Genomic DNA, 17,306 nt, shown 5'->3' on the forward strand with positions numbered 1-17,306 from the left:
TTGGGTAGGACACGCAACAGCAGTGTCGTATAATTCAAAAGCAAGAGGAGTAGCTATATTAATTAGTAAAAATGTGCCAATTAAAATAGAAGAGGAAATAATAGATCCAGCAGGGAGATATGTAATGATAAAATGTCAGATATATTCGGAGTTTTGGAATCTACTCAATGTATATTCACCTAACGAAGAAGATCAAAAGTTTATGCAAGATATCTTTTTGAAGGTAGCAAATACGCAAGGGAACATATTAATAGGAGGGGATTTCAACCTGAATTTGGATTCAAATATGGATAAAACTGGGAAAAAAATTAACAGAAAGAACAAAGTAACCAAATTTATAATTAAATCAATGGAAGAAATGCAACTTTTGGATATATGGAGGAAACAACACCCAAAAGAAAAGGAATATTCATATTACTCGGCTAGACATAAAACATACTCAAGAATAGACCTATTTTTGTTATCAGCTAGTATGCAAGATAGAGTAAGAAAAACAGAATATAAAGCTAGAATACTATCGGACCATTCACCCTTAATATTGACAGTAAAGCTAGAGGACATCCCTCCAAGAATGTATAGATGGAGATTAAACCCCATGTTACTTAAAAGGCAGGATTTTAGAGAATTTATTGAAAAACAAATAAAAATGTATTTTGAAATAAATACGGAATCAGTGGAAGATAAGTTTATACTATGGGATGCAATGAAAGCATTCATTAGAGGGCAAATAATAAGTTATGTAACCAAGATGAAGAAGGACTATAATCAGGAAACAGAGCAGTTGGAAAGGGAAATAGTAATATAGAAAAAAAATTAGCAATGAAGGAAGATACAACAAAAAGAAGAGAATTGGCAGATAAAAAAATAAAATATGAAACACTACAAACATATAAGGTGGAGAAGAATATAATGAAGACAAAACAGAAATATTATGAACTGGGTGAAAAAACGCACAAAATCCTAGCATGGCAGCTTAAGACAGAACAAGCTAAGAAAATGGTATTGGCATCAAGGAAAAAAGACAAACAAATTACATATAATCCAAAAGAAATTAAGGAAAACTTTAGAGAATTCTATGAACAATTATACCGAACTGAAAACGAAGGGAAAGAAAGGAAAATAGATGAATTTCTAACTAAAATTGAACTACCAAAACTACAAATAGAGGAACAAAATAAATTAACAGAGCCATTTGGAATAGTAGAAATACAAGAGATAATAAAAAAATTACCAAATAATAAGACACCAGGAGAGGATGGATTCTCAATAGAATTCTACAAAACATTTAAAGACTTATTAATTCCGCCCCTCCTGGATGTAGTCAACCAGATTGATGAAACACAAAGCTTACCAGATTCATGTAAAACAGCAATAATTACAGTAATACTAAAGCAAGGGAAAGATCCACTCTCACCAGCGTCATATAGACCAATATCTTTACTTAACACAGATTATAAGATAATAGCTAAACTATTAGCAAACAGATTAGCAGAGCATGTACCGAAAATGGTAAATTTAGACCAAACTGGATTTATCAAAAAAAGACGCACAACAGACAATATTTGTAAATTTATTAACTTAATTCATGCAGTAGAAGGAAATAAAGCACCTACAGTAGCAGTTGCTTTAGACGCAGAGAAGGCCTTTGACAGAGTAGAATGGAATTATTTGTTCAAAGTATTGCAAAAATTCAGTTTACCGGAGAAGTATATTAATTGGATTAAAGCATTATATAAGGGACCGTTAGCGAAAGTGACAGTAAATGGACATGTATCAAAGTAATTTAACTTAAGCAGCTCAACACGGCAGGGATGCCCACTATCACCTTTATTGTTTGCGTTAGCTATAGAACCACGAGCAGAATTGATAAGAATAGATAATAATATAAAAGGAATAAAAATAAAAGACAAGGAATATAAAATCAGTCTATTAGCGGATGATGTTATAGTGTACTTAACAGAACCAGAACTATCAATAAAAGAATTATATAAGAAATTGAAGGAATATGGAGAAGTGTCGGGTTACAAGATAAACGTAAATAAAAGTGAAGCAATGCCTATGAATAATGTGGATTTCTCAAAATTTAAGAAGGAATCACCATTTAGATGGCAAATGCAAGCAATAAGATACCTATGTGTACAAATAAACAAAAATCTCGGCCATCTATATAAACTCAATTATTATCCACTAATGAAAAAATTGCAGGACGATTTAGAGCATTGGAAAGATTTACCACTAACATTAATAGGAAGGATAAACTGTATTAAAATGAACATTTTCCCAAGGATATTATACCTATTTCAGGCATTGCCAATACACTTGACAGAGAAATTCTTCAAGGAGTTAAAGAAAATAATAAGGAAATTTTTATGGAGAGGGGGGAAACCGAGGATAGCACTAGATAAATTAACAGAATGGTATAAACAAGGAGGCTTACAACTGCCAAACTTTAAAAATGATTATATAGCCGCACAATTAAGATACCTATCAGATTTTTATCAAACAAGGGAAAAGCCAGATTGGACGAGATTAGAATTAGATAAAATAGGGGAAAAGATACCTGAACACATATTATATATATGGGATGAAAAATTGGTACAACATAGAAGTTCTCCAGTATTACATCATCTCCTCAATATTTGGAAGAAGATTCATGTAGAAAGAAATAAAACAAATTATCAATTACCAAAACTAATATTGACGCAAAACAAGTTACTCCCTTTTACAATAGATAACCTTTCCTTTAGAGAATGGGAAAAAAAAGGGATCAAAAGAATAGAAAATTGTTTTTCAGGAAATAGATTCTTATCCTTTGAACAAATGAAAGATAAGTACAATATAACTCAAGATACAGCGCTGGCATATTACCAATTGAGATCCTACTTGAAGGATAAATTAGGAAGCAGTTTGAGTTTGCCAGAGGCAAGTAACCTTGAATATGTGATTACAGATACAATGATAATCAAAAGATTTATAACAAATATGTATATTAAACTGCAAGAAAAGGAGAATGAGGAAACAAATGGTAAAACTAAACAAAAATGGGAACAAGATTTAAATATAAAGATAAAAAAGGAAACATGGGAGAAATTATGTTCTGGAACAATGAGAAATACAATAAATACGAGGCTACGTATGATACAATATAACTGGATACACAGACTATACATTACACCTCAAAAGTTAAATAAATGGGACACAACAGTATCTGATAGATGTTTTCGATGTAAAAAAGAAATGGGAACAACAATTCATGCAATCTGGACATGTGAGAAAGTAGAAAAATTTTGGGAAGATCTCAATCAGATATTAAATAAAATAACAGAAAACAATATACCAAAGAATCCAGAGATCTTTCTCCTAAGTAACATAAAAAACAAAGAATTTGGAATTGATTTGGAGGATGCACAAAAAAGATTTGTTAAGATAGCTCTAGCCGTAGCAAAAAAATGTATTATGTCAACCTGGAAATTGGAACATAATTTGAAAATACCACAATGGTATATAGAAATGAATAAATGTATTCCATTAGAAAAAATAACATATGGTTTAAGAAATAATATTGAAATATTCGAACAAATATGGGAGCCTTACATTAAATACAATAGCGAAAACCTACCGGGGACAATCATTACCTAAGTTGATGGAAGGAGAAGGAAATGAAAAGAATGGACTCAGTAGAATTTCTGGTGTATTTTTGTTGAGTGACAACATTGTCTGACTGGTTTAATGTATCCTAGATTGTATACCTTAAATGGATGGGAGGGGAGGGGTGGGGGGAGTGGGTTGGGAGGAGGGAGGGGGGGGAGAAAATGTCACTGTATATGGGCGAAAAGGAAAAAGTGTGTATCATGGCTAATGTGATTTATGGTGTGAAAAACAAAAAATTTTAAAAAAAAACCCAGTTGACAAATGTAAACAGCTTCATATACTTGGGGGGCATCATTTCGAGTGATAGGTATTTGGACAAGAAATTGACTCCAGGATCAGCAAGTCCAGCCAGGCTCTGGGGAGGCTGCGTACCAGAGTGCTCAATCAACATAATGTCCACATCTCCACAAAGCTGAAAGTCTACAGAGCTGTGGTCATCCCTTCTCTCCTATATGGATGAAAGACCTGGACTTTGTACTGACATCACATCAAACAACTGGAGAAATTCCACTTGGGCGCCATCTGATCCATCCCTGGCATTCGTTGGCAAGACAGTGTCTCCAACTTGGAGGTCTTAGGTCTGTTACAAGATCAAACCAGCAACCACAAAGAAGGCATATCACACTGGGGTAAAGATGAACAATTATTTTATTAACAAAATTTCACCTTCAAACTTTAATTCAAAATTCCCCCCTTTTATGACAATGCCCACTGGTTAATATATAAATTTCTATAACAGTGTAAAATTAATAAATTCCCCAGCCTAAATATAACATATGTAATCAAAGTCTAAGTTATATTTCCAACCAGCACACAAAAAAAACTTAGACACAAAACAAACACAAAACACATATGACTCACAAAACTTCGATTTAAATCAAAGCAAAGATCATAAATAAAATTCAGTTTGTTTGGTAAACTGAAGCCAAAAGATCTTTTAGATAGAGAGAGAGAGAGCACAAAATTCAAAGTGGTCTTCTGGTGTTGCTTGCAGAGACAGGAACAATGGCTTGGTCCAGATCCTTCTGGCTGCCTTTGGAATCTTCATCCCTATTAAAATGCCCAACATTTCAAACTACCTCCCAGACAATGACTCTGCTTGGGCCTCCTTCCACTTTACAGCCACATCCAGTGGTGGTTTGTCTTCCAAGTCCAGACATTTCTAAATCATCTTTTGCACATGCCCAGTCCATCTCCCACTCTCTGCAGTCCACCTTCACCTTGGCTCTCAAAGGCAAACTGTCACTTTTTAACATAAAACCACACAACACATAGGTCAATACACAACACAGAACTCTGTAACAGGTCACACAAATCCACCAGCATTGAGTCTCTAATCATCGGAGCTCAGATGCGGAGGGTGGGACACAATATCAGAATGGACAACCAACTTATGCCTCGCCAGCTGCTCTGAACTGAAGACCAGAAGGAAACCTCAAGGTCATCCACGCAAATGCTCTGAAGACACTGTGAAGGAAACCCTAAACTACTATGACATCCAGCCAAGAAAACTAAAAGCTGCAGCTGCTGACAGATCCTGTTGGCGAGCCCTGTGTTATGAGACCTACACTAGTTTTGATTACAGGCACCTTCAAAAATTGATGGAAAACCGTGAATGGTATCACAAAGCAACAGCCAAAACTATTACAAAAACAGACTTCCAGTGCCCCCATTGTGCTAGACTCTGCACTTCCAGTTTGGGACTGCAAAGTTACCTTCGTGTCCACAGATAAACTGCACAATATGTCTAATTTGAACATATAATAATAGATATCTCCCTTCTGCAGTCTCATAGAAGGGTTTTACCCTAAATGAGTGGCACACATCCTTGTGGCGAACCGGCCCCGCTTGTATCGCCACGTGGCAGGGCAGCCATGGGGAAATGGCATCGTCAGAGGTTTCTCTCTAACTCCAGCATCCCTTCCAGTGTGCACCCTAGACAGCGATTATCACGTCACAATGCACCAGGTGACTGAGCTCATGCTGCCCTTATAGGGGCGCGCTGAATTTGAATAAAAACAGTGGTTAAAACCCCGAAGAGCCCAGACATTTTTCTGGAAACAAAACACCATGGATTCAGCAGAGGTTAACGCTGCCTCCATCAAGCTTCCTCCCTTTTGGACCCACCGAATGAGAACGTGGTTCAGGCAGGTGGAAGCACAATTTCAACTCCGCAAAATCCCCTCAGACACCACGATGTTCTATCATGTCGTGAGCGCTCTGGACCAAGATAGGGCAGCGAGGGTAGGTGACCCCCCCCCCCCCCGGATACGGGCACGTAAACCGCCCTCAAAGACCTGCTGCTTGGAACTTTTGGGCTAACTCCCCAGCAACGGGCTTCCAGGCTCCTCCACTTAGATGGGCTTGGGGACTGTAGTCCGTTGGCACTGATGGATGAAATGCTGGCCCTGGTGGAAGACCATAAGCCTTGTTTTCTCTTCCGCCGGATATGCCTGGAACAGATGGCAGAGGACATCCAACTGCTCCTCACAGATGAAAACTTCTCAAACCCGAGGAGAGCAGCAGCCCATGCGGATGCCCTCTGGCACACGAAGAGGAAGAATGAGGCAGCCCTTAACCAGGTGGCATGACCAGGAGGCAGCAAACCGCAAGTCACTCGCAAGACCAAGCCAGAGGAGGGCCAGTCGACCTGATGTTTCTACCACCAGCGCTGGGGAGCGCAAGCCCATAAGTGCCGCCAGCCCTGTGGGTTTCAGGGAAAGAGACCAGGCCAGCCATTGTTGACGGCTGTGATGACTAGCCAAACAAACAGCCTCCTTCATGTGACAGACAGATCCACCGGCCACCAATTCCTGGTGGACACAGGGGCTGAGCTCAGCATCCTTCCCCCCACAGCATTAGAGACTCGTACACAATCTAAAGGTCCAACCCTGTGGGCGGCCAACGGATCCACCATCAGGTCCTACAGCACCTGCAGGGCACAGATCCAGATTCGGAAGGTGAAGTTCCAATGGAGGTTCGTCCTAGCTTCCGTAGGCACCACGCTGTTAGGGGCTGACTTCCTCAGAGCTCACAGCCTACTGGTTGACATGAAAGGCAAAAGGCTGGTCAACACCCGAATGTTCTACTCCACCTGACTGGACACAGCAGAAGCCCGCAGACCAACGGGTTGGTGGAGAGGTTCCACAGGCACCTGAAGGCATCACTTATGGCCAGGCTCTCTGGACAAGACTGGGCAGACGAACTACCCTATTCCTCCTCGGGATTAGGACGGCACCCAAGGAGGACCTGCAGGCCTCAGCAGCAGAGATGGTCTATGGTGCACCGCTTTCCCTGCCCAGTGAGTTTTTCAGCCCAGACCCTGACACCATGGCCACCAACAAAAACCTGCTGGCAGACCTACGCAGGCGACTGGCCTCCCTCCCCAGACCCCCGGCACACCACAGCATCCAGCTGTTTCATCTCCCCAAAGAGCTAGTCTTGGCCCAGTTCGTTTTCATGCAGAGGGGACCACAAGGTGCACCGCTACAGCGACCGAACGAGGGGCCATACAAAGTCTTGCACTGGTCCAGCAGAACCTTCACCCTGGACGTTGGGGGGGAGAGAGGAACTTTTTACGGTGGACCGCCTGAAGGCGGCCCATCTGGACTTATCACAGCTGGTGCAGACGGCCGCGCCCAAGCGCCGGGGCCGGCCACCAAAGCGACAGGAGCCAGTTCTGGGGAGGGGGGGAGTTATGTGTTGGTGCACATCCTCATGGCGAACCGGCCCCGCTTGTATCGCCATGTGGTGGGGCAGCCATGGGGAAATGGCATGGTCAGAGGTTTCTCTCCGACTCCAGCATCCCTTCCAGCGCGCACCCTGAGCTGCGATTATGATGTCACAGTGCACCAGGTGACTAAGCTCCTGCTGCTCTTAAAGGGGCGCGCTGAATTTGAATAAAAACAGTCGTTAATGACCCTAAACTTGGTGGCTGTTTCTCTCCCACTGCCCACACCCCCACAGACATACTATTTTTTTCATGACTGCTGCTCAACCTGCTGAGTTCTTCCAGCAGAGAGTATTTGCTCCAGATTCCAGCATGTGAATTCTCTCAAGTGTCCCCAGATGCTCAGGGAATGATCTAACCAAGGTCATATACAAATGCAGCAAGTTATTGCTAATTTTGGACATGAATTTTCCTACTTTACAGGCTAAACATAACATTTGCTTTCTTAACTTCTTGCTAAAACCCTATCATTTTCAAACTACTTTCAACATTTTTTTATGTAATTTAGAGATACAGTACAGTAACAGGCCCTTCCAGACCACAAACCCACACTGCCCAGTTACACACATGTGATTAATTAATTTACTAAACCCTTACATCTTTGGCAAATGGGAAACATACGAACTTTTTACAGACAGCACTGGTTTCAAACCGGGTTTAATAGTGTTGCCTCTAACTGCTAAACTAACCTGCCACCCCACGCTAACTGAGCTGTTAGATTTTGTGTTGTCAAAAAATGTATTCTCATCATTCACTTTGTCCCCCTCTGATGATTTGAAGCATCTGCTTCAAATCCTTGGGTTTGCTGCCTTGTCTAGACACTTTATATTTCTTCTCTTGGGATCCAACATTATTTCTACGTTTCCCATTTTATTTTTGTGCCTAGCAGGAATGAACATTGTTACAATTTGTCATGTGCTCTTTAAATCTTAATACTCTAAACCACACATGTCAAAGTCTGGCCTGCGGGCCAAATATAATTATATTTGGCCCGCAAGATCATTTCAAAAATGTATTAGAGGTGGCCCACTGGCCGCCGCGCCAGTATAGCGCATGCACAGCTAATACTATAAATCCCAGAATGCATTGGTGTCCGCCCGCTAATCACCCCCACCTCCTCTGTTTACGTTGCAGGGTCTCACCATGGACTCTGGTTTTTGGTCCTGGCCGGTGTCAGGGGAAGCCAAGGCCACTTCCCAGCGCCCGGAACCGGAGGCCTCAGGCCTGACCTCGCCAGGACTGTTGCCCACTCCCCCTCCCTGCCGCCGGCTGACCCACGACTCACGGTGACGGGGCCGCTGATCCGCCGAGATGCCGCCCTGCAGCAAGAGCCGATGCCCCCGAACTGTCGTGTCCCCCCGCCCGCCCCCCCACCGCAGCGCGGCCTGGCCGGTGTCAGGGAAAGCCAAGGCCGCTTCCCAGCGCCTGGAACCGGAGGCCTCGGGCCTGACCTCGCCAGGACCGTTGCCCACTCCCCCTCCCTGCCGCAGGCCGACCCGCGACTCACGGTGACGGGGCCGCTGATCCGCCGAGATGCCGCCCTGCAGCGAGAGCCGATGCCCCCGCACTGTCGTTGTCCAACCCGATCGCCCGCAAACCCCGCCCTCCCGCACACAGGCCTGAGTAAAGATTATGAACTTTAATCTCAGGATAAAACGATCTTCCAATAGTTTCATGTCACAGTGATAAATATATTCCTGGTTAAAAATGGTCCTGCACCTGGATACAAGCTCATTAGGCATAAAACTTGAAAAGTGTGTAAATCAAAGGATATCTGTACCAATGGAAAAAGGGCATGGCAAATAACCCTGCTAGAGTTCATGCCCACAATCAGTCACCCATTTGATTGTTTCAGGAATCAAGTTATTCTCCCACATTCTCAATAGCCCTCAGATTTTACTATTCGACAGCACACTAGCAACATTTGACAAATCCTCTATAGAGAAATATTATTTATTGAATATTTTATTTCTCATTTGTTAATGCTTCTGGAAAGAGTTTATCCAAAACTATTATTAAACATTTATTTTAATAAGAAAAAGTTTAACATTACATATGTTGAAAGAAGAGAAAACATGCAGATGTTGTTGAAAATTTTCAATAAATATTTAGTTCGGCCCTCGACTTAGTCCAAGTTTTTAATTTTGGCCCTCCGTGAATTTGAGTTTGACACCCCTGCTCTAAACATTCCCCACTCTAACACAGAAAGTTCACACCTCATACTGTAATTGCACATTTTCTTTTTAGATGGTCATAGCTTGTAAAATATCAAATTGATCATTACCAATTATTTTTGTTTAAATTACATTTGACAGATACACAAAAGCTTTATGTACCAAAGTCAATAAAAATGCACAAGAAAATTAATGAACTCCTATAATCAGAAGTAAACTATCCATACCATTGTTTATTATACCATATAAATTTTGAAAAATCTGGAAAATTAAGTGTTCCTATGAGTTTGAAAAGCTCCATATGGTATATAAAATGAATTTATAGTCAGCAAGTCTACTTACTTCTAAAAATGTAAATGCACCTAAAGTAGCATATGGTTTCCAGAAACATTTAAAAATGGCTTTTGTTAGATGAGGAATTCGGCCTTGTTTCTGTGCCTTCACGACTTCCTTGTCCCAATGCCTGTACAAAAGACAAAGATAACAGTGAAATAGAAAAGTTGAAGATAATTGAAATAATCCAATTATGGGCTCCAAATCTTTTTAAAAATATAATATTTATACCTCAAATTATATGTTATCTTTTCCAACGGAATACAAAACCTTAATTCTGAATGACATCTCTTTAAAATAAGTTCTATCTGATCTTTCCACGAAATAGCTGTACATTTCCTCGCCATTGCTAATGCCAATCTCAAAAAAGCTATTTAAAATTTATCCAATTGATACACCAAACTCACTAATATCTCCAATTTAAAAAATTTTTGGATCTAAAGAAAATGTTATTTTAAAAATATTCTGTGAACAATCCTTAACCCAAGACCAAAAAGGCTTAACCTTATCACAAGACCATTCTGAATGTAAAAAAAAACCTTTCTGACCATTGCATTGAAAACACAAATCACAAAAACTCAAATTATATCTTTTCAAATTCTCTGGAGTCAAATATAATTGATGTATAAAGTTACAAGCCTAAACCGAGCATTTATAATTTTTGTTATAGTATCATTACAAATAATTTTCCAATGGCAAAAACAAATTCTTCCCAAAAAAATCATATAACATTGATTTGATAATAACAAAATAGATTGAGTTGGTATTTGATATCTTTCTTTCATCCTTTCAAATGAAAGAATCAACTTAAATCATAACAATTATTTATCAGCTTAATCCCTTTCTGATCCCAAATCTTAAGAAGGTAATTATTAACCATAAAAAGAAAAAGTTTATTTTGATACAAAGGAGTATATCTAGATATTTTATCCTGAGTACCAAATTCTTTATTTATCTCATCCCAAATCCCCATCAAATGAGATAAAATTGGCAAATCATAAAAAACTCAGTAATTTAACATTCCATTTATAAATAAATTGATTTTTTCTATCTTCACCAAATCTATATCTGTCCAAATCAAAGGACTATCCAAATCAAACATTGCATTAATAAATTTTAATTGAGCAGCCTTATAATAATTTTTTAAATGTGGAAGTTGTAATCCTCCTAATACATATTTCCACATTAACTTATGAATAAAAACTATTGCTAATTTACCCTTCCATAAAAATGTCCTAACTACTGTATTCAAATCTTCAAAAAACTTTTTAGGAATATTACAAATGTTATGGAGTCCAGAGGACGCCAAAAACCAGAAGCAATAGATATTTACCACAACACAGGGTTATTTAAACAAAAGTCGTTTTTAATTATAATTGAACAAGAAAACAGAATTAAACTCTAACTTACTACAGGTACACGATCCTTTATCCAGACATCTAAAATCTGGAAAGCTCCAAAATCCGGCGTGGGGAACAGCGGTTGGGGGAAGGGGGAGACTGCCAGGCAGCCAAGGAACTGCAGTTGGGGGAGACTGCCGGGCGGCTGAGAGACCAGCGGCCGGGTGAGACAGCCGAGGGACCGGTGGTCGGGGGAGGTGGCCGGGCGGCTGAAGGTCCTTGGTTGGGGGAGACAGCCGGGAGGCCGAGGGACCGCGGTTGGGGAGACGTCCTGGCGGCCAAGGGACTGCGGCCTGGGGAGGTGGCCGAGGGAACGTGGTCGGGGGAGACAGCTAAGGGACCGACGGTCAGGGGAGACATCCGGGTAGCTGGGGGACTGACAATCGGGGGAGGCACCTGAGGGACCAGCATTTGGAGGAGGCAGCCAAGGGACCAGCATTTGGGGGAGGCGGCCGAGGGACCATGGTTGGGGGAGGCAGGCCAGGTGACTGGAAGGGGGTGGGGGTGGATACTGCAGCACAATTCAGGTGGGCTTTCCGAAATCTGGAAAAATCCGAAATTCAGAACACACTGTCCCCCTAGGGTTCCGGATAAAGGATCGTGTACTTGTACTTGACCTACCGACTTAACCTTTTTTCTTTGGCTTGGCTTCGCGGACGAAGATTTATGGAGGGGTAAAAGTCCACGTCAGCTGCAGGCTCGATTATGGCTGACAAGTCCGATGCTGGACAGGCAGACACGGTTGCAGCGGTTGCAGGGGACTTAATCCCTCAATTATTTAATGCCCCCCTCTAATACTAAGCGCAGTGTGTTTTTTTAAACTTTATTTATTCGTTCAAAATACAGATAATAAGTAACATATATAACAATAAACAAAGCATGAATGTTATATTTTATATATATTTAAAAAAAAGAAAAAAAGGAAAGAAACCCACCCCACTCTTTCAGCCAACTCTCCTAAGGAGAGCGATAAAGAAAAAAGAAAAAAATAAAGAAAAGTAAAGCATACATATTAAAAACCAGTCAATATAAATCAAAATGTAAATATTCTGAATATAACAACCACTATTAATAAAAAAAATTATAGTTATCCGTGAAACATATATAATTTTTTCCATTATTAAACAATATTTCATCTCATTATGCCAAAAATCTCAAATTTAATCATTTCAAGTAAAATCATATCTCTACCGAACACGTTTTACCAAAGATCGAACTTGATAAAAATACACTTACATTTAATCAGACTGTTTAAACCCTGAACATTAAAAGTAGCAAACTTCAACTTTGACAAATCCACTAATATTACTAAAAACTAATAATATCAATATATAAAGACTCAGATCAACGTAAATAGGCCCTCCAATAGGAGAAAAAGAAACCACAAATTAAAGTCTAAATAAAATGAAAAGAAAGAAATATATAAAAAGAAAAAAAATAAAATAAAAACTACCAAAAGGTAGTAATCCCTAAACAAAAGTTGGGTGTGGATCACTCACCAGTGGCTGATGACTAGTAGAACATGGAGCAAATTTCTCCCTCCCCAGCCAAACAAAGAATAACAACAAGATATCATAATGACATAAAAAGAAAATAAAAAAAAAAAAGTTCTTCTATTCATCCAAGAAATTCCAGACTCGGCGACTCCATTTCAAGGAAATGGACTATTTCCATTCCCATTTCTCCCATTTCTGCTGTTTCTTCCATTTCCAGAACAACCAGATTTTTCTTTAGGAGACAATGGTGGGCTACGTCTTTGCCCTCTTACATCTGGCAACGAGTCAGCAAAACTTATTGCTTCACACTCCTTCTCAAAAAACCGAGATTGAAAGTCTCCACAAAACACCTTCAGCACAGCTGGATAGTGAAAAGGAGAGTTATAACCTTTACGCCACAAAACTTCTTTAACTGGATTAAATCGACGCCGACGCTGAATAACGTCTTGACTCAAATCAGGATAGAAAAATAGAAAAAAACTCTACTATTCTGAATCATGAACAGAGCTTGTCGTTGTCTCGCGTTTTCCACTGCTAAACAAAGTATCGTTTCTCTGTCCAAATAATTCAAACATCAAATTATCACGGGTCTTGGTGGTTGACCAGGCAGAGGTCTTCTTCTTAAGGCTCTATGACTCTTTCCTATACCAGACCTCCAGAGAAAAATTCCTGCCCCAGTATTTGTGGAATCCATTCGGTAAAAAAACGAAGAGGATCTTGTTCTTCCATACCCTCTGGCAAACCAACAATCTTCACATTATTCCTTCTACTTTGATTCTCCAAATAATCTACTTTCCTCTCTAACTCCCTCTCACGTTCTCGCAATTCTTTAACGGATTCTTCCACCTCCAACACTTTTTCTGTATTAGAAGCCACTTGTTGTTGACATTTCAAAAAAGCAGCCTGAAATTGTTTAAAATCCTCACAAGATGCTTCCATACGCATTTTAACTGTATCCAGTTCCAAACTGAGCCTCTTGAGACATTTCATTCACCATAGGCTGAATGATAAGGCTTAGCTGTTTACCTTGACGTTCAGAAAAGCACAGCCCTGCTTTTTCTTGCGTAGTGGCAGAACCAAGTAACTGCAGCTCCTGCTGCATCTCAACAACAGGCAGTTTAACAGTTTTATTGCGGGTCTGGACTCCCAGCGACGGCACCCCAACTTCCTCAGGGGGTCGACGCTGTTCTCCCCCCACAACCCATTGTTGTTTCAAAAACTCACAAAAAAGACCAAAATATTCAGATTGGAGTATATCATGGGTATTTCAAGCAATGGAGTCATCTTCTTGCGTGCCCCCTCCGTTAAATTCAGCAGGCTGCCAGAATCAGGATTCACATCGGGGGCACACGCACCTTCCGCCTGAGAACGGGTAATTCCAGTGATGTCCTTCTCCTGGTGAGTAGTAGTCATTTTTTCAGCTCCCACAGGCAATCTCTGTGGTTTAGGCTTGAAAGAAAGCAAACCTGAAGCTGTAGCAAACTGTTTAGGCTCTAAATCTTCAACACTCCGAAAATGTAGTTTCTTCTGTGCTTGAGGTTTAATCTTTTTACCATTAATAGCCATAACAATTCCTTGATACTTTAAACTAAGTTTTAAAAAAATTAAACCTGAAAACAAAGAGTTAAAAACGGGTTCTTAAAAGTCTGGCCAGAGAGCATTGAGGAATACAGAAGAGCAGAAAGATTTAGGAGTAACGGTACATCGTTCCCTGAAGGTAGAAACTCACGTGAATAGGGTGGTGAAGAAGGCTCTTAGTATGCTGGCCTTTATCAATCATTGCATGGAATATAGGAGTTGGGAGGTGATGTTGAGATTGTATAAGACGTTGGTGCGGCCTAATTTGGAGTTCTGTGCGCAGTTCTGGTCGCCTAATTATAGGAAGGATATAAACAGAGTGGAGAGAGTGCAGAGAAGGTTTACCAGAATGTTGCCTGGGTTTAAGCATCTGGAGTATGGGGAGAGATTGGACAGATTGGGTCTTTATTCTTTGGAGCGTAGAAGGTTGAGAGGGGATTTGATAGAAGTATTTAAGATTATGAAAGGGATAGACAGAATGGATGTGGATAGACTATTTCCATTAAGAGGAGGAAAGTTTAAAACAAGAGGACATGAGTTAAGAATAAAGGGGCAGAGGTTTAGAGGTAACATGAGGGGGAACTTCTTTACTCAGATAGTGGTAGCTGTGTGGAATGATCTTCCGGGAGAAATAGTGGCGGCGGAGTCAATTGTATTATTTAAGAAAAGGTTGGACAGGTATATGGATGAGAAGAAGATGGAGGGTTATGGGCATTGTGCAGGGAGGTGGGACTAGAAAGGGGTGTTTGGTTCGGTGCGGACTAGAAGGGCCTAATGGCCTGTTTCCGTGCTGTAATTGTTATGTTATGTTATGTTAAAGAGGTCGAGATTACAGGTCTAGACTCTACGCCATCTTGCCACGCCCCCCCCTCGCGGTGTGTGTAATGTATAAGATTAGAAAAGTTCTTTGGATCACAGACCAATCTCACTGGTTTCAGATAATTTTTGTACTGTGCACAAAAGTTAGCATTAACAAAGTTCACGAGTCTTTGGTGCTTAACAGGCAAATGGTTACCACTCAGGAGGGTTCTTACTGATTTTCAGAAAGAGATTCCTTTTGCAGGACATTCACAACTGATTCCTTCTCAATCAGTCTTGCTGACAAAACTTGCCCTCTTCAGGGTTCTCCAGATGATTCTCTTTCTTTCGGGTCACCTTTCAGTCTGCCAGTCTTCTGCATTGACCAGACAGCCTTCCAAAGTTTGCCAGCTTGTCCTTCTGGAACTGATTTCTGTCTCTCTCTCCTCTCGCTCTCTCTCTCTCTCTCTCTCTCTCTCTCTCTCTCTCTCTCTCTGTTTCACACCCTCCCTCTCTGAGAGCAAAACTGTTCTCCTCTGCCTGCAAAGATCTCATACTCCCCAGGCAAGCTGCTGTCAATACTTTGTTGCCTCCTGTAAAAAGTATTCTTCAAAAGTCCTCCAAATATTGTGTTTTAAAATGTGTGTGTGCAAGCTGCTCTAACAATTTCACCCAAACCACCTCTAGATACTCTGTCACACAATGAATAGCTTGAAAAAAAATACTGGTCTAGGAACTACATTCATTTTTTATACAGTTCACCCTACCAACTAAAGCTAACGGTAAATTTTTCCATTTATTTTAATCCTCTTTGATTAAAGAAATTAACAGCAAATAATTTAAATCATATAAATGATCATTTACAAAGAATAATATTTTTTTTTTCATGAACTGTTGTTCCCGTTTCCTTTTTTACAGCGAAAACATCTGTCTGATACTGTTGGGTCCCATTTATTTAACTTTGGGGGCATGATGTATAGCCTGTGTAACCAATTATATTGTATCATGTGTAACCTTGTATTTATTGTATTTCTCATAGTTCTAGAGCAAAGCTTTTCCCATGTTTCATTCTTTATCTTTATGTTTAGATCTTGTTCCCATTTTTATTTGGGTTTACAGCTTGTTTCCTCTTCATGTGTCTGTAATCACATATTCAAAATTGCTTCCTTTTGGTAACCTTAGCCTGCTTCCCAATTTGTCCTTCAAGTAGGTTTTCAGTTGGTGGTATGCAAACATTGTACCGTGAGTTATATCATATTTGTCCTTCATTTGTTCAAAAGATAATAATTTATTTCCCGAAAAATAATTTTCTATTCTTTTGATCCCTTTTCTCTCCCATTCTCTAAAGGAAAGGTTATCTATAGTGAAAGGGATTAGTTGATTTTGCGTCAATATTAGTTTTGGTTTTTGATAATTTTTTTTATTCCTTTCTATGTGAATCTTCTTCCAAATGTTGAGCAGATGATGCAATAATGGTGAATTCCACTTATATAGTATATGTTCAGGTATCTTCTCCCCTATTTTATCTAGCTCTAATCTGGTCCAATCTGGTTTCTCCCTTGTTTGATAAAAATCTGATAGGTATCTTAATTGTGCTGCTCTATAATAATTCTTAAAGTTTGGTAGCTGTAAGCCCCCTTGTTTGTACCATTCTGTCAATTTATCTAGCGCTATCCTCGGTTTTCTCCCTTTCCATAAGAATATCTTTATTATTTTCTTTAGCTCCTTGAAGAATTTCTCTGTTAGGTGAATTGATAATGATTGAAATAGGTATTGAATCCTTGGGAAGATATTCATTTTAATACAATTTACCCTTCCTATCAGTGTTAGTGATAAGTCTTTCCAATGTTCTAAGTTGTCTTGTAATTTCTTCATTAATGGCTGATAATTTAGTTTGTATAGATGGCCTAGATTATTATCTAGTTGTATACCTAGGTATCGAATTGTTTGTGTTTGCCATCTAAATGGTGATTCTTTCTTAAACTTTGTGAAATCATCATTATTCATTGGCATTGCTTCATTTTTATTTGCGTTGATCTTGTACCCCGATATTTCTCCATAATCCTTCAATTTCTTATGTAATTCTTTTATTGATAATTCTGGTTCTGTTAAGTATACTAGGATATCATCTGCAAATAGACTGATT

The 17,306-nt window shown here is 39.8% G+C and overlaps 1 protein-coding gene across 6 annotated transcripts in view; it reads right to left on the bottom strand.

Annotated features, from left to right (window-relative positions):
• abcc4 (ATP binding cassette subfamily C member 4 (PEL blood group)) overlaps window positions 1-17,306 on the bottom strand; it is a 394,241-nt gene that overhangs the window by 296,643 nt on the left and 80,292 nt on the right. For all 6 annotated transcript variants that reach the window (XR_011341954.1, XM_069890346.1, XM_069890347.1 and 3 more), the window contains exon 3: window positions 9,898-10,018. Coding sequence is in view for 5 of the 6 variants with exons in the window: in XM_069890346.1 (XP_069746447.1) it covers window positions 9,898-10,018 (121 nt within the window). In the remaining variant the exon portion in view is untranslated. The remainder of the gene's footprint in view (window positions 1-9,897; window positions 10,019-17,306) is intronic.

The sequence above is a fragment of the Narcine bancroftii genome, chromosome 7, assembly GCF_036971445.1.
Source record: "Narcine bancroftii isolate sNarBan1 chromosome 7, sNarBan1.hap1, whole genome shotgun sequence".
Taxonomy (NCBI): Eukaryota; Metazoa; Chordata; class Chondrichthyes; order Torpediniformes; family Narcinidae; genus Narcine; species Narcine bancroftii.